Source organism: Trichosurus vulpecula, chromosome 2 (genome assembly GCF_011100635.1).
Source record: "Trichosurus vulpecula isolate mTriVul1 chromosome 2, mTriVul1.pri, whole genome shotgun sequence".
Classification (NCBI taxonomy): Eukaryota; Metazoa; Chordata; class Mammalia; order Diprotodontia; family Phalangeridae; genus Trichosurus; species Trichosurus vulpecula.
In genome coordinates this window covers 362,298,951-362,316,701 of record NC_050574.1, presented here as the reverse complement: position 1 = coordinate 362,316,701, position 17,751 = coordinate 362,298,951, and the positions used below count along the sequence as shown (strand labels likewise).

General features: G+C 37.0%; 1 protein-coding gene across 1 annotated transcript in view; it reads left to right on the top strand.

Annotated features, from left to right (window-relative positions):
• CEP97 (centrosomal protein 97) overlaps positions 1-6,455 on the top strand; it is a 30,638-nt gene extending 24,183 nt beyond the window's left edge. The window contains exon 11 of the mRNA XM_036744845.1: positions 284-6,455. Within this exon, the coding sequence (XP_036600740.1) occupies positions 284-991 (708 nt within the window). The 3' untranslated portion in view covers positions 992-6,455. The remainder of the gene's footprint in view (positions 1-283) is intronic.
• The last annotated feature ends 11,296 nt before the right edge of the window (positions 6,456-17,751 follow it).

Here is a 17,751-nt window from a genome sequence, read left to right as displayed (position 1 = left end):
TCATCCCTGTTCACTCACCCAATTCCCTTTGGGACCAAGATGCTCATACCGTGGTTGAAAGTTGGAGTATATTCTGCAGTCATTAAACATGGTCCTCAGCTGTGCTGAATTCACCACTTGGATTTCATTAATAACTGGGCTAACTGGACATTGACACTATAACTACTGGAAAGATAACTCAAGTGCATGCCCTACTGATGGTAGTTTATGTTTGTATTTTAAAGTCCAGTGCATAATTACGAGCCTCTTATTGCATAATAAAACTTCATTCTGTCGTTTGCAGGTGAGGTCGCTACAAGATTGGCAGCAGACAGTGAACCAGCACCTCAGTTCTGCCTGGCAATCTAGTGCTCCCGTATCCAGCACCCTGTTGTCCTCCCAGTCCTCTCCATTATTTATCTCCAGTCAGGAGCCCTCTTCAGCCAGTGCTTCTGACTGGTTTATTTCAGATGCTGAGGTTCTCCAGGAGAAAGTCATACCTGAATTCCCAGACTCTGGCTTTCACTCCTCCCTTGCAGAACAAGTTCACTTGCAGTATTCATTTGATTCTGAAAAGAGTTCCATTGGAGGGAGCGATAGTTCTTTAATGGGGAATTCCTTAGAAACAGTTAGATATTTCAAAGATACAGATACAGGGGATGCCAGTGAAGAGCATGATGAATGGAGTAAAGAAGGCTCTAATAATGAACAGGATAATAGTCTTCTCGAACAGTATTTAACTTCGGTTCGTCAGCTAGAAGATGCTGATGAGAGGACCAGTCTTGAGGATGGCACAGAAGATGGTGGTCTTCAAATTATTTCGGCGGCTCCAAGTTCATGTTCCTTATCTGACTCAGCTTCTGCTGCTAATATAGCTGATAACAACGCTGCTCCTTTGCAAGATGACACCCCTCAGACACCAGACACTTGTAAATCAAATGCAGAAGTTCAAGGTCATCAATCAGAATGTGACTCTGCATTTCAGGTGCTCCCTGTTGGTATTGCTGTGTAGTGTATCTGATGCCATGGAAAACAGAAATTATTTAATTCTTCCTAATTTTCACTTGTCCTTATATTTTCTTTCAGGTATGTTTTTAAAAAAAAACTTCTTAATTTATATAGAATTTATATTCTCATCTCTTGTTTTCCAGATTTCAGATATCATATTGAGGCTTCATTTTGACAGCATTTTGCTAATCTTGTATGTTGAAATACTCAGCTATATGATGCAGAGCAATATTTATATTGAAAGCTATATGCACTTTATTTCTTAATAATTGAACTGTATCAAAATAGCTTTTTCTTCTGTGAAATGTACTAAGGCTTTGTTTTCCTCCAAAGAGAATTCAACTAAAGCATCTTCAAATTTAGGAAATTTTATCTAAATGGTTGTTGCATTATTTTGGAGAACTTCTGTTCTTTTTTGTTAATGTAGAAAATAATTATATAATACATTTTATATAAAAAGAAATCCAATGCAATGAACCAATTATGTACAGGACAGTGAACTGTTGAGGGGGAAACAAAAGCTGGCTACTTCACCTTCTGAAGGAGCAGGAAGGTTCCAGCCTTGCTTTGTTTTTTCTTTTTTTGAGTCAGGGAAAAAACTTTGCAAGCGTATCCAATAGGACACAATGAGACTACAGAAATTTTTCAGTAAAGATCATTAATTTGCCTTAAGAAATAGATCTTTAATTAATATTATAATATCTTTAAAAGAACAGGATCTTCAACAGTGAAGTGTTTCATCCAACCCTGTAGCTTGGCTTACTTAAAGGAAGCAATAATAGAAACCCTTCTCTCAGATGGGAAAAAGCAAGCACAAAGATCATTCCATTTGTTAATAATACCACTGTATGTGTTCTTATTCTTTGATTTGAAAACATACTGGAATGAGGTTTATTTTTATTCTTAAGCACTCTTGACCTGTTTCCCTATTGTGTACATTTTTCAATATTTTAAATAAAAGTTCCTATTTATATGACCCTTTACAATGCACTTTTCTCACATTAACCCCATTTTAAATTTTTTTTTATCCCCAGCATAGTGCCTTGCATGTAGTAGGGAGTTAGTGAATGCTGGTTGGATTTGGAGATAGCAAAAATATTATTAAAGCCATTTTATTTTATTTTGTTTGTAAATACTTGATTAATATCACTATCACTTCATTCTTGCTCTTTCATTCCCTAGCACAACTCTTTCCTGTAACAAATAAGTACAGCCAAATCAACACATTAGCCATATCTGAGAACGTGCTTTGTTCTGCGCCCATTGCCTGCTCTTCTCTGAGAAGCTTGAAATACGCTTCACACTTAGTCCTCTGAAGTCACGACTGATCCCTACATTTATCATAACTCTGATGTCTTTCAAATTATATTTACTTTACAGATAAACTTTTTTGTGAAATCTGTTTTTTAAAATGACTTGCCCAGGGTCACACAGCTAGTAAGTAAGAGAGGTGTGACCCAAACCAAGGTATCCTGACTCCAAATATTTCCTTTTTTACCATTATGCCATCCTGCTTCACCTCTATTTAAATAGGAAACCTTCTCCCCCTTTTTTGAGGGATGGGGGAGGAATTAGTACTTAGATTTGGCTATGGATGTCAGTAGATGGCCCATACACCATCACCTTTTTATTCTGCTCTTGGGTAAGGCATGTACAGACTTGAAGATATTTACTGATTGAAGAACTTGAGCTCCGCCCGCCTCCCCCCTAATCTTTGTTTTTAAGGAAATATTTCTCACAGCTTAAAAAAAGTCCCACATTTTGGAGAGAAATTAGTGGTGGTAGTGTTGGGAAACCATCTCTTTCACCCTTTATTTGGTTAAAAAGTTCCCCAAGTGCACAAAGAAAATATTTTATTTGAAGTCATCAAAAGTAGATCCGTAAATCAAAATAGGCATAATCTAACTTTGGGGAAATGCTTTAATTGTTGGAAAGTCATCAAAAAATGTTCTATTATCTTTTAACCACAACCATGTAGAATCATGGTATCTATGGAATGTTAGAGTTGTGATTCAGTTCCATTTAACAACTATTTTTAAAGCATCAATTAATGTGTGTGAGGCCTAGTGGTACAAAACCAAAAATGAGACAATTCCTACTCTCACTCTCAAGTTTATGTTCTGTTGGGAGATTTTATGTACACAAGTAAATTAATACAAAGTATATAAAAAGTAATTTTAGGAGGAAGAGAGTACCAAACTGTGCTAGAGATTATAATTTCTAATCAGATTCCTAGAATTACAACAATTTAGAACATTAAAATAATATGAGACTTAAGTTAGAAGTTGAAGACCTATTTGTCATTCTCTATAACTGACAGGGAATCCATTCTTTAGAGTTATGTAAAATAAACACTGAGACCTCCTAGGATACAGTTAACATTGATAGTATTTGTGCTGGAATTATTTTTTCTGTGTTCATGAATAAGTAGCATTCAGGTTAGGAATTCTTATGGATCTAGAATGTTTTGCCAAGGAAAATTTCCATCTGTTTTCTTTGGCTATCTAATCCTAGAGTGAACACAGTAGTGATATGTTTGTATTCGTTAGGTGGGCTTATTATATAATTTTTTCCCTCCTCTAGTGGTAACATGTCTTACTGGTCTCTTGTTAAACAACAATTGAAGGATTTTTCAGTCTTTGGATAATGCTAATTGTTTTTTATGGATCATTTTAGATTTCTTCTTAAATGCACCCTATTTTTCTATTTTTACAATTAAGTGCCTAATTTCCTATCAGGAGTTAGACAGAGAAAAGCCACCATGTGTTGCCCTAGTGCCAATGTTCTACTTCTCATAACATTAAAATTTTCCGTAAAAGCTGCTAAAATTTCCTAGTTCAGTATTACCTAATCAGACACTAGCTTGCTCACACCTTTTTTTTTCCTTTGCTAAGCTCATTTGTACATTAACATTTATCCACATTATTTTCTTTCTTTTGATATGTGAATTTCATTACTCATAACTAACCTTCAAAAGAACTTAATTTCATGAAGATTTAGCAAAATACCACATCAACTAATATTTTAATTTCTCTTTTACCTTTGCTGAAGTTTTGAAGTACAAGAATATTAAGACGTCTCTTCCTCTTCTTCTTTTGGACCTTTACAATTATCGTGCATGCAGTTGAGATTAAAAGTAATTTAAAGTTAGAAGGTAGGAAATGTGTGGACCAGGCTTAATATATCCCAAGGGGTTTAAAATAGTTAAAAACTAATTTTTATAAAATTTTTGGTTTCAAAGTCACAGAGTGCAATAGTAGATTGGGTTAAGAGGCTAGTATAGTTTAACAAGATTTGGTAACTGGCAGAAAAGGATGGGTATTTCGGAAGTTAGTTCTTTGAATACGCTGGTCTTGTTCTAAAGTGTTTTAGTCGAGGGTTAGGGGCAATTCAACAATGTTGCTTCACTTTACTTAACATTTTTTTCTAGTCTGTAGAATTATACAGATTTAGTACATGTCCATTAGAAACAATTGCAAACAACTGAGCTTGTTGAGATTTGGTTAAACATTCTGATATAAAAAATTTTGTACTTTACAGTACTGAGTAGACAGAGTTTCCCTGTGTTTATTTTTCTGACTTTGAAAGGAAAACAGAGTTTTGCTGTTGAAGGTAGAACGGTCATTAAAAAACAAAAACAAAATAAGAACACTTTTTTTTTACCTAAGAAGCATAGTTGCATTAATTATGTATTATAAAAAAGAATGGAAACTATGTAAAAGTTTAGCAAAGGATCCTTCTATAACATCAAGGATCTGAAATTTCATCAGTATGAATAGGTACTCCTACTGAGATATCTCCACGTCTTAGTAAACAGTTTCATAAGTTGCTGGGGCCAAAAAAATTTATCATTTGATGGTCAGCTCTCTGAACTTGGCTATTTTAGTCCTTAGTTAATGTACATTGCTGGGCCTGTACTAGAAACTTTTCCAGCTTAGTGAAAGACTTGTTAGAGTTGATGCCTTAGATTTTGAGAACCCAGGGTCGTCCTGATACCACGATGAGATATAATTGTACCTTAATTGAAGAACTTCTCATAATAAAAAGTGACATGTTGTTAATCAGAATAAAGATCTGGTGAATCTTTGAATTTGATCACTTCAGACCTCAAGGTTTACTGCGCTAACTACATGTGAAAGTCCAAACTATCCTAATTATTACAGAAAGCACTTGTCAGGCAAGTCAACAAATATGTAAGCTAGTTTGATTTTGTATATTTGCTTATAAAAAGTCTCATGCATGCTACAGGTAGAAATATAAATGATTGATGACAAAGCTGTTCTTGTGAGTGTACAGATAATTTTTCTTCACTTTAATAACGTAGATACCACAGATCTTGATAATTGTAATATTTTAAAGTGGGGATTGTGGGGAAGGGATGATATTTTTGTTAAAATAACAAAAACAAAACCCTCTGTTATGGTGTGTTTCTGTGTGCCTCCTTAATTCTGTCTTATTCCCACTTTTGTCAGCGTTTTCAGGAATTGGGCTCATTGTCTAATTCCTGGTGGGCCATTCTGATGATTTGTGTAGTTGTATTTAGAATACATAAACTACCACTGTGCTTTCAGATCAAGATAGGCAAGAAGGACAGAAGCAATACTATCTAAAAAATGAAATGCTGTAACTACAATGAAATGGATACAGTATAAAAATACAGGAGCAGGTATTCCTAGGAAGTGGATGTAGCATGAAAATACAGCATGAAAAAGATTAGTGACCCATTCATAAACCAAGTGAAAAGATGGTTTGCCTATTTAATACGTAGGTTTTTATTTCGATGATTACACATCTAGTTGAAGTAAATTTGCTATGCTGTGGTTCCTCCTCATAGTCACTTCTAGGTAAAGTTTGCAACTACTTTGGCATGGAGTTAAACAGAAAATTTAGTCAAAAAACACTTTAAAGATTTTCTGAATTTGCTTTCCAAGATAGAACCTATCGTGCCATATTAAAATTTCATAAAGTAAATGACAGTAAAAAAAGTAAAAAGCAGCCTTCGAGAATATCCACGTACTTAATTGCATTTTTCTGAAAATCAGGTGCTTTTTAACCTTGCATACCATTCTGAATCCAGTTCACTCCATTGATTATAGTACATAGGGGAATCATGCTATAGTGGCTTTGTTCATTTTGCTGTTCCATTTCTTTGTTTTTTGGGGGGGAGAAGTGTTTTATGCAGATAATAGAGTTTTAAAAATTAACTTGTGGTTTATTTTTAGTTTTTTTTCTCTAAAACTGTAGAAAAAGTATGTGGTTAAAGTGATTACAGTGTGTGTTTTTTTTAATGACTGCTGACTTTTAATATTGTGCTTAAATGTTTAGTTTGCATTTCTGAAGTTCTAATTTTAAATAAATTATTTGTATCTTTGCTTTAGACTTAATCTGACTTTTTTTAAACTGCTAATAGTAATTGTTCTTATTCATGATTCTGATGATTAAAGGAGGTATGTTGTTGTGTTGTTTCAGTCATGTCCAACCCTTCTTGACTCATTTTGGGGTTTCCTTGGCAAAGATACTGGAGTGGTTTGTCATTTCCTTCTCCAGCTCATTTCACAGATGAATAAACTGAGGCAAACAGGGTTAAGGGACTTGCCCACGGTCACACAGCTAGTAAATGTCTGAGGCTGGATTTGAACTCACGAAGATGAATCTTGCTGATTCCATGCGCAGTGCTCTATCCAGCTGCTGCCCCAAAGGATATACGTTATACAAAACAAATTACATGTATAATATTGTACTGAGTGGTTTTTTTTTAGTGTACTTCAGTATAGTGATAGAGGTCAACGTTTACTGGGAAGTAGTCTGGCAGACTGATGCTTGGCACTTTCTCAGAGTAACTGAAAATAACAGGAATAATTATGTGTGCTTGTAGAAGGGAAGGGCACAGGTGTATAATAACTACAAGTATTGATAAATACATATTTGTGTAATACAATTTTAATCCACATTCTGTCCTTTTTATGAAGAATTCAAAGCACTTTCAAATATTTTTCAAAAATTTTCCTGACAGTCCTTTAGGTAGAGATGGGTAATTACTTAATCATTTTATAGGTTAGGAAACTTAGTTACTGAGGGGTCTGATTAATGTCAGTGAAGAGCGTGATGTGTAACCAAAAAATCGAATTTAATCTTAGGCTACCTGAGGAGGGGCCTAGTTTTCAGGATGGAGGAAGTGGTAGTCCCACAGTATACTGCCCTGACTAGAACACATCTGAAGTATTGTGTACAGCTCTGGATGTCACATTTAGGGAAGGACATTGGTAAGTTGGGAACAATCTAGTGGAGTGTGGCTAGGATGCTGAAATGTCAGTTTAAAAAGCCAGCTAGGATCATCGTAAAGGAGAAAGAATGTAATACTGCAGACATGATTGCTATCTTTCTTATTTAAAGGGCTGTCACATGGAAGGAGGACTAGATGAGTTTTGTTTAGCCTTGGAGGGCAGATTTAGGAGCAATGAGTGGAATTTATAAAGAGTTAAATTTAGGACATGAGATAAAGAAAACTTCTTAACAATGACCTAAAAGTGGAATGGACTTCTTCAGGAAGTAATGGGCTTCCTGCACCCTGGTGATCTTCAGGTAAAGGCTGAAAGATCACTTGGTGAGCATCTTGTAGAGGAGACCTTTTTCACGTATGATTTGAACAAAATGGTCCCTCCTACCTCAGTCCACATCCAACTCTTAAGATTCTATGATAATGCAGGAAATACCAGTCCTGAAATTTGAATCCAGTTTTCTAACAGCCTAGTGTTCTTTCCTAGCAGGCATTGCTGGCAGGTAAGACATTTATAAATAAATGTTTAAAATTGTGTTTTATTGATAGAATTTGGGTCTAGGAATTTGTGGTGCCATGGATCTGCTGAATCCCTGGATTCCTGCTTCTCTTCTATCAGCCCTCCCTTCTCTACCACAGCCTCATTTCACCCAGCCACCTAGAATCTTAAGCATCCAAAAGTCCAAAGGGACTTAAGAGGCCATCGAGTCCAACCCACACCTGACCCTCTACAAGCCCAGATGTGGTAGTCATCTCATCCTCCAATGAAAAAAAGCCATTACTTTGTGAAGTAGCCCATTTCACTTTTGGATAGTTCTGCTTACTTGAAAGTTTTTCCTTATATGTAGCTTAAATCTTACTCCATAACTTCCACTCATCACACCTAGTTCTGTTTGAGGCCAAAGAGAACAAGTGTAATCCCTCGTGGCCACGATAGTCTTCAAATGGTCAAACTCCTGTCATGTTCCTTCTAAGTCTTCTTTTCTACAGGCTAAATGTTCCCAGTTACTTCAAGCAATCTTTATATAGCATGGTTTCTAATTTCATAATCCTGATTGTCCAGTTTTTGAATGCTCCAACTTCTCTATACCCTTCCTAAAGTGTGGCTCCAAGAACATAATAGAACACCCAGGGCAGGGAAGACTATAACACCTCCCTGGTTCTGGATGTTACTTTTCAACATGGCCTGGGGATACTAGTAGGTTTCCCATGTTCCACTATTGAATCACAGTGAGCTTGTAGTTCACTTAAAACCTCAAGATATTTTTCATTGGAATTGCTCCCTAACCAACTATCATTCATCCAGTCCTTGTGAAGTTTATTTTTTGAATCCAAGTATAGAACTCCACATTTATCCTTATTAAATTTCATCTTTTTTAGGTTTCCCCACTGTTATAGCCTATTGAGATTTTTTAGATCCTGGTTTTATCATCCAGTATTTTTATCATCCTATTCTTTCCAGTTTTGTCATCTGAAAATATCACAAGTATGCATTTTATGGTTTCATACACAGAACTCCCAAACCTAGTGGCTCCAAAATCTTTTTTTTTTTTTCCACTGTCAGTATACCTCCTCTTGACCTAGACCAGTTGGAATGGACACATGTTTCTATTACTCTTCTGCCCCCCCCCCGAAATCAGAGCACAAGCCTTCAGTCTTTTAAAAGGAAAGTTTTACCAGGAAACCATAGTTGTTTACTTAAAAACAAATTTAAAAGTGTACTGATCTCTAACATTGAGGAATTGCTGCTGGGCCTATGGCAATCAGGGTACTGTGGCTGTCTTATCCACCAAGGGGGCCCTCTGCTCTGGTTCTAGGCATGGATTCAGCCTTAGGGAGTATTTAGGTTGCCCTTCTCATATTCTTTGCCTCATTATAACCTCATCCCAGCATCCTGGAAACAAGTTTATTTATAGCTTAGAGTTATGGTTGATGTCGCCAAAAGAGGACAGTAAAAAAGTACTAAGTATGATATAAATCAGGTATTACATGTACATTTTATTCCTATAAAAAAGAAGTGCTAAACATTAAAAACAAAAAAGAAAAACCCTCATGTTACCCTCCCCTCTGCTGCCAATGCACTTTCCCCCCAAAGCCAGGGTTTTCTCAATGTACGAGGCCATTTGGTCAAACTCCATCTGATCTTTATGACAAAGAGCTTCCAAATTCCATATGAAGCAGAGGTAATACCAGATTGCAGTAGGTATTTTCAGCAATTCCTCGAGCTATTAGATAATTATTTCTCTTCTGTACATTTAAACACATAGTTCTTTAAAGTCAATTGGCAAACAAAATCAATGCAACTCAAATTAGAAGAGAATCAAGAAATTGGGAAACAATCTTTGCAGTAAATTTCTCTGATAATGGTCTCATTTCTAAGATATATAGGAAACTAATTCAAATTTATAAGAATCAGATCTATTCCCAAATTGATAAATAATCAAAGGATAAAAATAAGCAGTTTTCAGAGGATGAAATCTAGGCCAGAAATAACCATATAAAAATGTTCTAAATCAACAATTACAAATGCATATTAAAACAAGTCTGACATACCACCTTATACCCATCAATCATATTTGCAAAGTTGGCAAAAAAAGTAAAATGACAGGCCAGAGGGGCTGAGGGAAAATAGCTGTCTCAATGCATTGTTGATGGAGTCGTGAACTCATCTGGGGTTCTGGAAAGTAATAATGGAAAGCTACTAAACTTTATATATCCTTTGACCCAGCAAAGCTACTTTGTTGTTGTTCAGTCATGTCCAAGTCTTTGTGACCCCATTTGGGATTTTCTTGGCAAAGATACTGGAGTGGTTTGCATTTCTTTCTCCAGCTCATTTTACAGATGAGGAACTGAGGCAAACAGGGTTAAGTGACTTGCCGAGGGTCACACAGCTAGTAAGTGGCTGAGGCCAGATTTGAACTCAAGAAGATGAGTCTGTATTCACTGCCTTTTAACCTACTCCCTGAGGTTAGCAGGATCTACATCATTGTCCCAAGTCTCTATCTGACTTATGATTAGAAAGTCCTTGTAACTCCTTTGAACTAAATATTAGGTTTATACCTCAAAGAAGCCATTGATAATTGTTACAAAAGGAAATATAGTTAGTCTGTCAGGACCTGGTTAAAAGGTAGATTAAATTCCTAAAGGTTTAATTAGCTAACTCTAGTGTAGGTTCCAAAAGAGTTTGGGTTCTAGAGACTAAGATTCTGGGAAATGGCCAATCTCTCTTCTAGAAAGAAAAGTGGTGAACAGCTAAAACTCTGAGAACTGATTGATCTTTCTCTCATGGAGGGAAAGAGTTCTGAGGATCCTTTTTTACCCTTGTGACTAGGTCTGTCTTTCTCACTAAAATAGCTCTCTCTGGTCTCTAGGCTGAAAAAGAGATTTTTTTTTTTAATTGGATGAATTGTGTCCTCTTGCTGACTAGTAAAAATGAACACGGTCACAGCTGAGCTATAGTTTTGAGTGCATGCAGACCCACAGATTACCTTGCATTTAGGGTAATTTTTCTGGGGGAGCCTCCTCCTCCTGGGGGAGAGGTGTCTCAGCAGAGGCCCAGTTGAGCACAGCTAATGAAGGAAGAGGGGTTGGAAACAGCAGAGACAAAAGACTCAGAAAAAAAGGGCAAGGAGCCACAGAGATATGCAATGCTCAATCCAAATGTGACAGAACCAGTGGCAGGGAGAAGGTCCAGCAGAAATCACATAATGACATCACTAGAAGTCCTCATTGACCTTGTAGAAGCTGAAAGATGAGCTGCCTCTCAACCTGTGTCCTTTGGACGCACATTCTTCCTATATATATATGTTCTTCCAAGTATATGTTCTGGCCACACATGTTCCCTACATATATACCTTCTACTGATTTACCTTAACCAGAGGTGTTCCCTGCATGTGTGCCCTCTATGCATTTCCCCAGTTACATATATTCCTTATATCTGACCATCCATTGATGTACTCTAGCCAATATGTGTGCCATTTCACATGTGTTCCCTCTGTGTGTGTGTGTGTGCGTGCTGGCCCTGGAGTCAGAAAGTTCTGAATCTAGCCTTTGATATTTATTAGCTGTTTGACTCTGGGCAAGTCACTTAGCCTCTGTATACCTCAGTTTCCTCATCTGTAAAGTGGGGATAATAATAACACCTAAATCCCAGAGCTATTATGAGGATCAAATGAGATAATCATTATAAAGTGCTTAGCCCAATGCCTGGGACATAGTAGGTGCTACATAAATGTTACCTTTCTATCTATCTATAAATGCTTGAGTGTCACTTTTCTTACTGTGCTCTTTCATTTGATATTTTTTCATTGAATGAATTGTGTCCTCATGCCTACTAGTGAAGATAAACACAATGGGGGCTGAACTGTGGTTTTGAGTGGATGAAGACCCACATATTACCTTAAATCTAGGGCAGTTTTTTGGGGGGTGTCTATATATAAATAGGGGTGCTACACATAAGACACGATACTCAACCTCATGGAAATTACTGTCTAGTAGGGATTTGAGGCAAATACAGACACCAAATAATGTATAGTGTTACACAGTAAGTACATTAGATAATTACAAAACAAAGTGCTATGTATGGCCTGAAGGGGTGGGATTAGGAATTAGGTGAAGTTGGAGGGAGGCTGTTTCAGGGATGGGAAAACAGTCTGAGCAAAGGCCCAGGTAGGAACATACAGGATGGCAGAAAGGGGCAGAAAGTAGCTTAACATGGTTAAGTATAGAATGCTAGGAGTGGAGCAATATGAGATACAACAAAGCACCACAGCCAACCTGGTGATGAGACTCTCTGAATTTAACCAGGTTGTTTCTCAGATTACAGGCACACACAGTTGTTTGTCATGGGATCCATACTTGAAACCTTTCCAGGTGGTAGGACCTGTCAGAATTTGTATTCTCTCATAGCCTTAAGAATCTGGAATTATATCTGTGCCATGATGGGGCTACAGAAGAGGACTTTAATGAAAGCTTATTATTACTGGTCTTAACCAATTAGAAGCTCCAGAGAAGGCAGGAAGACCACATACTGTATGTCAATGGCACTGTCGAATGTTATAGTAGAAAGAAAGATTATTAAAGCAGAAGAGGAGATTATAATTCTCCTTGAGTTATATAGTACTTCCTTTCTGAAAGGAAAAGCATAGCTATCTACACGCTAACCCATATTGGAGTACTGTGTGACACTGAACATCAGGGGCTGAGGAGAAAGAAGCTAGGAGACAGGGCAGGGAACAGAAAACTCAAAGGGATTTATCACAGTGACCTTGCAGGAAGTCCAGACCCTCCCTGGTCTGGAGAGAAAGCCTCATTCCTGGTTGACAGCTCTGCTTGGCAATTATTTGTGAAGTAGTGGGCTCCTGCATCCCATCCCCTCATACCCTTTGGGTATCTTCAAACAGAGATTGGTCGAGGGAAATAATTATTGTTATAAAGGCTATGACTTGACTAAATCATTAGCTCTTTGAGAACTGTACCCCTAGTAGCAGAGATAAACCCCTCTAAGACCATCAAGATCCTGCTCTCAGGTGGAAAGTCATTCAGCCTTGCTGGGAAAACTGGAAAGCAGTTGGGCAGAAACTAGGTATAATAGATCAATATTTTACATCATTTACTAAGATATGGTCAAAATGGATATATGACCTAGACATAAAAGGAGATATCATAAGTAAATTAGCAGAACATGGAACATATTACCTATTAGATTTCTGGACAGGTGAAGAACTTATGAATAAGCAAGAGATAGAAAGCATTGTGGGATATAAAATGGATAACTGATTACATTAAAAAGTTTTTGTATAAAAAACCCTGATGTAGTCAAGATTAAAAGGAAAGCAGAGAATTGGGGAAGAATTTATAGACAGTTTCTCTCATAAAGGCCTCATATCTCAAGTATATAAAGAACTGAGTCAAATTTATAAGATTATGAATAATTCCCCAATTAATAAATGGCCAAAGGATATGAACAGGCAGTCTTTGGAAGAAGAAATTAAAGATATACATAATCATATGAAAAAAATGCCCTAAATCATTGATTAGAGAAATGCAAATTAAAACAATATTGAGGTACCATCTCATAGCTATCAGATTGGCTAAAATGATAGAAGGGGAAAATGACAAATGTTGAAGAGGACATGGAAAAATTGGGACATTGTTCGTAGAACTGTGAACAGTTCCAACCATTTTGGAGAGCAATTTGGAACTATGCCCAAAGAGTTATTAAACTGTGTACCATGTATGTCTTTTGATCTAGCAATGCCACTATTAGGTTTCTTTCCCAAGGTGATCAGGGAAAAAGGAAAAAAATTTATATATTCTAAAATATTTACAGCTGCCTTCTTTGTAGTGGCAAAGAAATTGCGGGGATGCCCATAAATTGGGGAATGGCTGAATAAGTTGTGGTATGTGATTGTGATGGAATACTACTGTGCTATAAGAAATGATAAGCTCGATGATTTTAGAAAAACACCAAAAGACTTGCATGAAATGAATGAGATTTAAGGTGATCTGTGGGTCTTCATCCCCTCAAAATCATAGTTCAGCCCCCACCATGTTCATCTTTATTAGTCATCAAGAGGACACAATTCATGCAATGAAAAAAGCTTTAAAGAAAGAGCACAGTAAGAAAAGTGACAACCAAGAGAATGTTGCCATATTGTTCAAAGAGTAACTGAATGACTAAGCTATTCTGAATAATATGAATATTCAAATGAACTAAAAAGACATAAAAATGCTATCCATCTCTAAAGAAAAAGCTAATATATGGAGTTATGTATTGTATGGTTCCATATACATGCATACATATATATATATATATATATATATATATATATATATCAAATGATGGTATTGTCTAATGTAGGGTTATAAAAAAAATGCTATCTACCTCCAAAGAAAACACTGATATATGGAAGTATGTATTATATCGTTCCATATATATGTAGCTATGTCAAATGATGGTATTCCCTAATGTAGGGTTGGAAGGGAAGGAGGAAAGACAATTTGGAATTCAAAATGTAACAAAAAATGAATAAAATAAATATTTTAAAAAAGAAAGTCATTCAATTCAAGATTGCTTCTGCTAATGTATTCTTGTGATTTGCTAACAAATCTTTGTGAAATGAATCAATGAATGGATTAAGAATCTACTATGGGAACAAGTATGACGTCAAAAAAGAGCATTGAGAAGACACTCCCCAAAATTCCTTTGCAGAAGTGTGTGTGTGGGTGGGGAGGGTTCACAGGTGTGGAACACTGAATATTATTTTCAGGTTTTTGGAATGTAGTGTTTAGTTTTGCTGATTTTTTTTCCCTTTTTTCCCTTAAAAAATTCTTTGCTATCTGGGATGGTTCTCTGGGAGAACAGAGAGGAAAAATACAGGGAAAAATTTAGGTGATATAAAAACAAGAAATTCTCTCTCTCTCTCTCTCTGTCTCTCTCTCTATCATACCCCAGGCACAGCACTATTAATAACATTATTGAGGAGTACAACAAAAAGAAAGATAAATCTCCACTTTTGGTTAGTAAATGATTTTGTACTCCACATGCTCCTTGGACTTCACAAAATTATCAGTTCCCTTTTTAAAAATCTGTTGAAATTCCTTTTTTTCCCTTAAAGTAAGCTTTATTGCTGCTTTTGTTTTTATATTAGTTATTTCTATCTATATATTGTCTAGTCTCCAAGTAAACTTTCCTTTATAACAAAGAAAATAGGTAAGCAAAGAATGGGTGACAAAGTGAACCCGACTGACAGGGTATAAAACACTACAGGCCAGGAGTCCCCCACCTTTCTACTTAAGGAGGGACTTGCTTTTTTGTCTCTTCTCCAGGCCTAGATTGGTCATTACACTCAGTCATAGACTTCGTTTTAGTGTTGTTTTTGTTAACATTATTGTAGTCAAGGTGTTACCGTTCTCTTGGTTCTGTTCACCTTAACCTATTGGTTTAGTTTTTACAACAGGAAGCAATTGTAAAGGACCTTAATACTTCTAAAGATAAATGTGACACCTTAAGTATAAAAGACTAAGAAAGGGGATACAAAACAAATAAGGGGCAGCTAAGTTGCACAGTGGATAGAGTGCCATGCCTGGGGTCAGGAAAATTCATTTTCATTAGTTCAAATCTGGCCCCAGATAGTTTCTAGCTGTGTGACCCTGGCCAAGTCACTTAATCCTATTTGCCTCAGTTTTGTCATCTGTAAAATGAGCTGGAGAAGGAAATGGCAAAATATTACCAGTATCTTTGCCAAGAAAACCCCACATGGGGTCATGAGTTGGTTATGGCTAAAAACAACTGAACAACAACAAAACAAATGCCTTATGATTCTTATTTTTGTGATGAAAGGTATCTCATGTAGCATACTTAAAGTTGACCTTCTTGGTTCTTTGTGACCATACTAGGAGCTTTGGGACCCACATCTGGCTTTGTGGTGATTCAGCACTGAAAGGATGTGGTATGGTGTTTCCTTGGTCCCCATTCCACTCTGGCCAGTGATAGTGGCAGGGGTGGGGTGCTATGACAGTTAAAAGGAGAGATAGACTGCCTATAGTCTCTCCATGATGGGGGTGGGAGGAATGCGTTGAGTTCTTTCCCTTCATCCCACTATTATTCTCACTTAGAGCAACTCAGATAGGTAAAGTTGGGTCTGGTACTGACTGCCTTTTTCTATTTGTTTCCTTTCCTGAGTAGGTGATCAAATATTCTTCTTGAGGTAAATATGTCCAGAGATCCATTGCTGAAGCTGACTAATGGCAAGGAAAGTTTCTTTTTTGGAGGAGATGACCATGGTCAAGAAGAAGAATGGTGCAAGGCTGGCTGTTTTTATCAAGTAGATGGATACTGAAAATTGTTTGAACATTTGTCATGTTAATGGGATATGGAGATCTTCCCCATCCATTTATAGGCCTCATGTGGAGCCCATTAAGGGAAGCTTGCTTAGAGGAGGCTTGCTTGTAGGAAGGCTTTCACACCTTTTGGTACTAAGTTGATTAGGTACTGAGTCATAAGGGTTGTGATCCCTTCTGGCTCTGAGAAGTGTATGTATACTCTGAGTTGGTATTTTGTTTTGGGGGCTAGCTTATGAGAATGCTCTTTTGATTCCCTGGTTGAGACTCTGAGAAGCTGTATGTTCAGAACTAGCCGACTGCTCAGATGTTAAGGCTCTCTTGATCCAGTGGTATATGTAAAGTTGTATAGCAGTATTGCTTTGGTTCAGGCAGTAGAGCCCTGTCTGTTGGTCTTTATTCTAATTTGTTTGCTTGTATTTTCTCTGACCTTCTGGGTGCTGACCCTTCCCCTGAACTAGTGAATGTAATTAAAAGTGGAATTGTTAACCACTTTTTGAGCAGTCTTTCCTAGAAAAGCAGATCTAAGAACCTGTGCTAGCAGGCCGTCCTGGGTATGCTAGGGTGCTTGCTGTTACAACATTGCAGAGCCAAAGTATAATATAAAATGCCTAATCAGCTGTGCTTTCTGTTCTGATGAAGTTTACATATCAGCTTCTCAGCTGATTATAACAGGAGTCAAGTTATTGAATATTTCTTTAAGTGATTTTGTTAATGCATGCTCTGAATTTTTTGTGTTTAGCATTTCTTTTGTGTACAGGAATAAAATACCCATCCCATACTTGATTCATATTGTAGACTGAGTACCTTTCTACATTCCCATTTAGAAAAATCCTGAATATGAACCTAAACCTAAACTTTAAATAATTTGTCCCCTCAGGGCACCAATGGAAGGGTGAACTTAAGAAAAAAGCACTCTTCTCATTAGAGAGAGAACTTTCCCTGGACTAAACCAAAAGGGGACAATATCCCTGGATCCACTGTAGAGAGGCCCTTTAGAGAAAGGGAGTAGGTGTATTTTCCAGGATCCTGTGAGCCCAAGAGAGGTTTCTCAATGTTAGAGTTTGTTAAAATTTATATTACATAATAGTTTAAAGACAAAATGTTTGAATTTTGTAGTGCTACTTATACTTCTAATAAATACTTCTTAGTGTTTGTTAATATTTATCTAAGCTTTTTTTAATTGCTTGAGAATTAAAAAGGGGATTTAGATACAGTTTGCCAAGTCATCTAGGTATGGCTCCTGGCCAAAATGTAGCAAGAGTAAACAACGAAGTAAAGAGTTGCTGAAGAGGACTGGCTTCAAATCAAAAAAAGATGCTGTTTCATCATGTGTAAAACGGGGGTTTCGAAGGTGCTCTCCGAGCTCTAAGGCACGACTGGACCACTCACTCGTGCTTGTTTTGGGAGGCAGTAGGAAAGGGGTTAAGACTCTTTCCCGTGCAATAAATAAATAAGCTGCTAGTTCTTACGTAGACTCATACAACCAGAAGATGCATTTCTGAAATAGATAATGACCCTTCCTGCCCGTCAAGCACAAGCCAGTGGTCCACGCTGAAGTGTTTTGCGGGTGAGGATGAGATGATAGGTACACCTGGAGCCCAGAGAAGGGGAAAGAGAGAGCGGCTACCATCCAGCGGTAA